This window comes from Eimeria tenella, genomic scaffold (genome assembly GCF_000499545.2).
Source record: "Eimeria tenella Houghton genomic scaffold, Eth_scaff395, whole genome shotgun sequence".
Lineage (NCBI taxonomy): Eukaryota > Apicomplexa > Conoidasida > Eucoccidiorida > Eimeriidae > Eimeria > Eimeria tenella.
Genome location: NW_013544863.1, coordinates 1 through 6830, shown reverse-complemented (window position 1 = coordinate 6830; position 6830 = coordinate 1). Strand labels below are relative to the sequence as shown.

Sequence of the window (6830 nt, the reverse complement as noted above, 5' to 3'; positions counted from 1 at the left end):
TGCGTCTCTGACGAGCCAGTTGAGAGCGCTGCAGCAAAAGCAGCAGGAAGCAGCAGCAGCAACTTCAGATAATAAATAGCAGCAGATTCAGGTAATAAGCAGCAGCAAATTCAGATAGTAAACAGCAGCAAATTCAGATAATAAATAGCAGCAAATTCAGGTAATAAAAAATGGACAAAAAGCAAGGCAGCAAGGGAATGCAGCAGCTAAAGGCCAAGCAGCAGCAGCACCGAGCCGCAGCAGCAGCAGCAGGAGCGAGTCACAGCAGCAGCAGCAGCAGCATGAGCACGAGCGCGCAATAGCAGAAGCAGCGGTAGGAGCCCGTTTCAGCAGCAGCAGCAATAGCAGCAGCCGGAGCGAGCCGCAGCCGCAGCCGCGGCCGCAGCAGCAGCAGCAGCAACAGCTGCTGCTGCTGCTGCTGCTGCTGCGCAGCAAAGAGCGGCGCACATAAGGATGTTTTGCTTTGTGGGCTGCGTGGGCATTGAAGGGTTTGGCTGCAGCTGCTCGAGTTTGCTGACGTCGACTGTGGGGTGCAGCACGAGGCCCTTGGGGTGGGGCTTGGCCTTGCTGCTGCTGCTACTGCTGCTGCTGCTGCTGCTGCTGCTGAGTCGGAGGCGGCCGACACGGAAGCGCTGCAGTGATGCGCTGCTGCTGCTGCAGCAGCGGCAGCAACTGGCTTCACGACTCTACAAATGAGTCTGCGGATTTGCAAAAAGGAACAAAATTTCTAAAGGTTGGTTGCTGCTGCTGCAGGGGTCTGCTGGAGCAGCAGCAGCAGCAGCGGCAGCAGCAGCAGCAGCGGACCAGCGCCTGTACCCCCAGTAGGAGCCGCTGCGTATCTGCTGCTGCAGCAGCTCACAGCAGCTTCTTTTTGCAAGATATTTAGAGTTTAGAATTTAAAAACAAAAAGAAACTTGATTTTAATATCCAAGTTAATCAACAGAGAAGCCACCAGAAAGCACAGGCGCGGGGGCCCGCAGCCAATCCAGCCCCAGCCTTCTTGCTGCTGCTGCAGTTTGCTGCTGTCTGTCTGTTACAAGTTTTTCTTCCGCCTTTGCTAGCAGCTACGGTTCCTGCTGCTGCTGCTGCTGCTGCTCTCACTTGCTACCCCCACAGCAGCAGCAGCTGCTGCTGCTGCAGAAGGCTGCTCCTGCCTCGGACAGCAGAGCTCAGGACTTGCTGCAGTGTACATACAGTGCAGCAAGCCAGTGCCAAGGCCAAAATGTTGGAAGAACAAGAGGCTTCTTATGTGGAGCTGCTGCTGCTGCTGCAGCAGCAGCAGCAGAACCCCAAAGTCCTGCTTCCGGTGCTCCAGCTCGTGCTGCAGTGCAGCGGGGACCCCGACTTCATCCGCTTTCTCATTAGTGGCCTTTCCTCCACCAAGGAGCACCAAAACAAGCAGCAGCAGCAGGAGCAAAAACAGCAGCAGCAGCAGCAACAGCAGCAGCAGCAGCAGCAGCACCAGCGGGAAGCTGTTGTGCAGGGGCTGCGCCGCCTGCTGCGGCTCGTAGGCGGCAAAGACGGCAGCCTCTCTGCGCTGAGCACAGAAATCTTAATTAACTTAACAGCAAACGAAACCCTGGGTAAGCTAAACCCTAAACCCTAAACCCTAAACCCTAAACCCTAAACCCTAAGCCCTAAACCCTAAGCTGGCTTCACCCGAGTCGCCGCTGCGGTGTTTCCGCAGCTGAACTCATGCTGGAGGAGTACAAAGACATGACCAGCTTGCTGCTGGAGAACCTGAAGCGGCAGCAGCAGCAGCAGCAGCAGCAGCAGCAGGGGGAAGAAGAGGTGCCGCTGCACGTGGGCATTAGCCTGATGCTGCTGTCAAACCTCACGAGACACAAAAGAGCTGCTGATGCTGTTTTTCCCCTCAAATTCCCGCTGCCGGGTAGCTAGCTTACTGCTGCTGCTGTTGCTGCTGCTGCTGCTGCTGCTCCTGCTGCTGCTGCTGCTGCTGCTCTGCTGCTGCTGCTGCTCTGCTGCTGCTGCTGCTGCTGCTGCAGGAGCAGCTACTGGAAGGAAAAGGGGATTTTCTTGCTGCAGATTCTGCAGAACGTAACAGCAAAAGATGAGGCTGTGGCCTTTTTGCTGCAGCGGCGCATGCAGACTCTTAACGAGCTGCTGTGAGCTGCAGCAAATGTTTAAATAAATAAATAATTAAAAGTTTTAAAAGGATTAAAATAAACAAATCAAAAATAGATGGAAAAGTGAAAACAAAAATGAAGTTATCAAAAATGTTAAGTTGTATGTAATGCGCAGCAGCAGCAGCAGCAGCAGCAGCAAACGCGAAACTTGTTTTTTTGCGATTTTAGGTTATTTTTGATGATTTTTTCCGCAAATTACTCCAATTTAATTCATTTTAAATAAGTTGTTTACTTTTTAAATTATTATTTATTTCTGTTTCGCCATTTTCAGAGATTTGCTGCCTCACCTGCCACCGCTGTGCCAGCAGCCCTTTTTGCTGCTGCTGCTGCGGCTGGCTTGCTGCGAGCAGCTGCACCCGCTGCTGCTGCCGACGGACCACAGGCAGCTGCAGCAGCGCGTGCAGCAGCACCAGCAGCAGGAACAGCAGCAGCAGCAGCAGCAGCATGAAGACTGCCGCTTGCTGCTGGCTCTTTGCTGCTTCCTCTACCCAAAGCCTGGCAGCCCGCAGCGCGCGAAGGCGAAAGATGAGCTGGAGGCCCAAGACGCAGAAGACGACAAGCAGCGGCAGCAGCAGCAGCAGCAGCAGCAGCAGCAGCAGCAGCAGCAGCAGGAGACTGGGGTCACAGAGAAGCAGCGGCTGCGGTTTCTACACCCCAAAGTGGATGTGGGGCCTTTCATGTGCAGCAGTTAACAAATTCATATTTTCATTTTTGGTTTTTATTTTAAATATATTTTTATTTCATTCAAATTATATTTTTGTTTTTAATTTCATTTATCTTTTAGTGCATTTATTTCTCTTTATTTGGAGATTTATTTATTTATATTTTCATAAACTTTTTGATTTTTGGATTTTCAGATTTGCATTTGGTGAATTGAGTTTGTAGTTTTGCATTTATATTCTCATTTGTATTTTTATTTCAATTCAAATTTAAATTTATATTTATATCTACATTTATAATTCTAGTTATAATTGCATTTATTATATATAATTATAATTATGTTTATATTTATAGTTATATTTATATTTATATTTATATTTATATTATATTTATATTTATATTCATATTTTCATATTTATATTTATATCTTCATTTATAATTCTAATTATAATTGCATTTATTATTTATAATTATAATTATGTTTATATTTATATTTATATTTATATTTATATTTTCATATTTATATCTACATTTATAATTCTAATTATAATTGCATTTATTACTTATAATTATAATTGTAATTATGTTTATGTTTATATTTATATTTATATTTTCATATTTATATTTAAATGCACATCTGCATGTGTGTGTGCATGCACTGGGGTGTACGTACACCTGAAGAATGGCGGCTGCAGGCCGGCTTCCAGGCGTTCATTTTTGGCGTTTTTCTCCGTTTTTTCTTCGAATAAACGCGAATTAATGATTTAATTTGTAATTATAATTATAAATTAATTTATATTCCAAATTAAATGCCTTTTCTGCTGCTGCAGGCCTTGAGTTTCGGCCCTGCAACAGACCCGAAGGCGCGGCGGCTGGCTCTGGAAGCTTTGGGGGCTTTGGCGGCTTCTGCGTACGGCCGGTGGGCTTTTTGTTCGTTTTTCTTTTTATTTTATTTTAGTAATTCATTACAAGGGCATTTAAACCTTTTTTGAGTTGTTTTCTGCTGCTCGTGCTGCAGCGAAAGGCGCTGTTGCTGCTGCTGCTGCTGTTGCTGCTGTTACTTCTGCTGCTGCTGCTGCTGCTGCTGCTGCATTACTTGTATCGGTCGCTGCTGCTTATTCCAGCCTCATTTCTTCTCCCTTGCTTCTATTTCTCTTTTATTTTATTATTTTATTAATTCATTTGTTTTATTATTTGTATTTTAATTCATTTTCAATTTAATTTAATTTTATTTGATTTCCCCGTTTTTGTTTTCAGAGAAACGCTGCGGTGGTTTGGAGTCTACGAAGTGCTGCGGGCGGTTTTCTGCATAGAGCCGGAAGAAGAACTAAGGTGCTGCAGCAAGGGTTTAGGGTTTAGGGTTTAGGGTTTGGGGTTTAGGGGTTAGAGGCAAGCGCGGAGAGTGCTTGCTTACAATAGAGAAGTATCTACAGGGCGGGGGCTGTAAGCGAGGCTTCTCTGGGTATGAGGGTTTAGCGTTTAGGGTTTAGGGTTTAGGGTTTAGGGTTTATCTCAGGGAGAAGGTGGAGCAGATGGTGCACTTGCTGGTCTTCTCTGAAGAAGAGCTGGCCCAGCAAGACAGTCAGCTGCAAAGGCAGGCAGCAGCAGCAGCAGCAGCAACAGCAGCAGCACCTAAGGCACTGACAGGCCCAGAGACACAGCCGGAACACAGCAGCAGCAGCAGCAGCAGCAGCAGCAGTGGTAGCAGCAGCAGCGGCAGTTGACGCAGCAGCGAGCAGATTGGCGCGTTGCGCCCTGCAGCAGCAGCAGCAAAGGATGCTGTAACGGCTGCTTCAGGTGTTGTTGCAGCTTCTGCTGTTGTCCCGTTGCAGCTGCTGCGCTGCTGCTGCAGTATTGCTGTTGCTGTTGCTGCTGCTGCTGAGGCTAGCGCGAGTCGCGCTGTCTCTAGAGATCTTAAAGCAATTTGAACTTTTCTATTATGGGCCTTTTAAATATCCAAGGAACAGCAGCAGCAGCAGCAGAGGAGATGCAGCAGCAGCAGCAGCAAGGAGCTGCTGCTGCTGCTGCTGCTGCTGCGCTCTTTAGTGTGCTGCTTTTTACTTGCAAGAGACGCAAAGAAAGAGCAGCAACTGCTGCTGCTTTCAGCTTTCTCTTCTTTTTGTCTCTTTTTAATTTAATTTATTTTATTTATTTTATTTTATTTTATTTTATTTCTTTTTCTCCCTTTTGTCCCTTGGCTATATTTGTGGCTGCTGGTCTGGGGTGTACGTACACCCCACCGCAGTTCCTTTCCACTGCAACAAAACTGATAATTCCCTTCAACAACAAAAACAAATTATTATTATTATTATTACTATCATTATTATTATTGTTATTAATTATTATTATTTATTATCATTATTACATGTTTTTGGCATTTTTCTTCTGTGAAGGAAAAGCGTCGCTGAGCAAAAGGCTGCAGCCCCGCTGCGCAGACACTCCAGCAGCAGCAGCAGCAGCAGCCGCAGCAGCTGCAGCAGCAGCTGCTGCTGCTGCTGCAGTGCCGAGTCCTATGGCACGGTTGCTCTGTGGCAACAAAATGACAATTAAAAATGTAAAAGGCAAAAGTAATTTTACTTCAGAAAAGGCAGCTAAGGGGGAATCTATTACACCTTTTTATTATTTCTTTATTTAATATTTATTATTTATTTATTTATTTATTTATTTACTTATTTATTTGGTAGCCACATGTGTCCCCCCTCGGGACAATTATAAAAGTAGAATTATTAAATATAATAATTTAATTACTAAGTATAACTATTAATTATAATTATTTAATATAAATATATCTAAAAATTTATACCGCAGAATCAGCTTCCTATATAAACTTAAGATGACCTCATGCAAGTCCTCTGAGGGCGCTGCAGCAGCAGCCAGCAGCCAGCAGCAGCAGCAGCAATTGCAGCAGCAGCTAGCATTTGCAGGATCTGCTGCTGCTGCACCCGCGGAAGTTGCTGCAGCATCTGCGGCTACTGCTGCAGCTGCTTCAGCATTTGCCATTGCTGCAGCCGCCGTACTTGCTGCTGCTGCAGCTGCTGCAGTTGCTGCAGCAGCTGCTGCAGCAGCTGGCGGCAAGCCTTTTGCAGCAGCAGCAAGCGAGGAAGCAGCCGGAAATGCTGCGCCGCTCGTGCATGCATCGCGAGACACTTGAGTTTATATTTGAATTTAATTTTGAATTTAATTTCCATTTCCGTTTTCACGAATATAGGCGTTTTTGTCTGCACTGCAACGAACAATCACACCTGCGCCGCAGTAGCAAGCCCCACTGCAGCAGCAGCAGCAGCAGCAGCACTGCAGCGCGGCCGCCCTGCAGCCGCCGCAGCAGCAGCAAAAGCACTTCTGCAGTGCGGGCGGCCCTGCAGCCACCGCCGCAGCAATAGCAGCAGCAACTCTGCAGCGCGGCCGCCCCTGCCGCCGCTGCAGCAGCAGCAGCAGCAGCAGCAGCGGCGTTTGCTGCTGCTAAATGCGCCCAGCTTTCTTGAGAGCATTGTAAATTGCTTCGCCGATGCGGGCTGGACTTTCAACGACTTCAACTCCTGCGCTGCGAAGTGCTGCTGCTTTTGCTGCTGCAGTGCCGCTGCTGCTGCCAGCAATCGCCCCCGCGTGGCCCATTCGCTTCCCCGGAGGCGCAGAAGCCCCCGCAATGAAGCTGACCACTGGTTTCCCAATTTGGTGCTCTGCAGCCACAACGCCACACCCGATCCTGGATTGCAGCAGCAGCAGCAGCAGCAGCAGCAGCAAGAGCAGCAGCAGCAGCAGCAGCAGCAGCAGCAGCAGCAAGAGCAGCAGCAGCAGCAGCAGCAGCAGCAGCAAGAGCAGCAGCAGCAGCAGCAGCAAGAGCAGCAGCAGCAGCAGCAGCAGCAGCAAGAGCAGCAGCAGCAGCAGCAGCAAGAGCAGCAGCAGCAGCAGCAGCAGCAGCAGCAGCAGCAGCAGCAGCAGCAGCAGCAGCAGCAGCAGCAGCAGCAGCAGCAGCAGCAGCAGCAGCAGCAGCAGCAGCAGCAGCAGCAGCAGCAGCAGCAGCAG

The 6830-nt window shown here is 48.2% G+C and overlaps 1 protein-coding gene across 1 annotated transcript; it reads left to right on the top strand.

Moving 5' to 3' along the window:
• Nucleotides 1-1222: 1222 nt before the first annotated feature.
• ETH_00014585 (uncharacterized protein) lies at nt 1223-4531 on the top strand (the record flags this gene model as incomplete). The annotated part of the gene is made up of 7 exons (XM_013379778.1): nt 1223-1583; nt 1688-1826; nt 2007-2126; nt 2419-2812; nt 3638-3726; nt 4065-4139; nt 4324-4531. The coding sequence occupies 7 exons, from the start codon at nt 1223-1225 to the stop codon at nt 4529-4531; spliced, it is 1386 nt and encodes a 461-aa protein (XP_013235232.1).
• Nucleotides 4532-6830: the final 2299 nt, after the last annotated feature.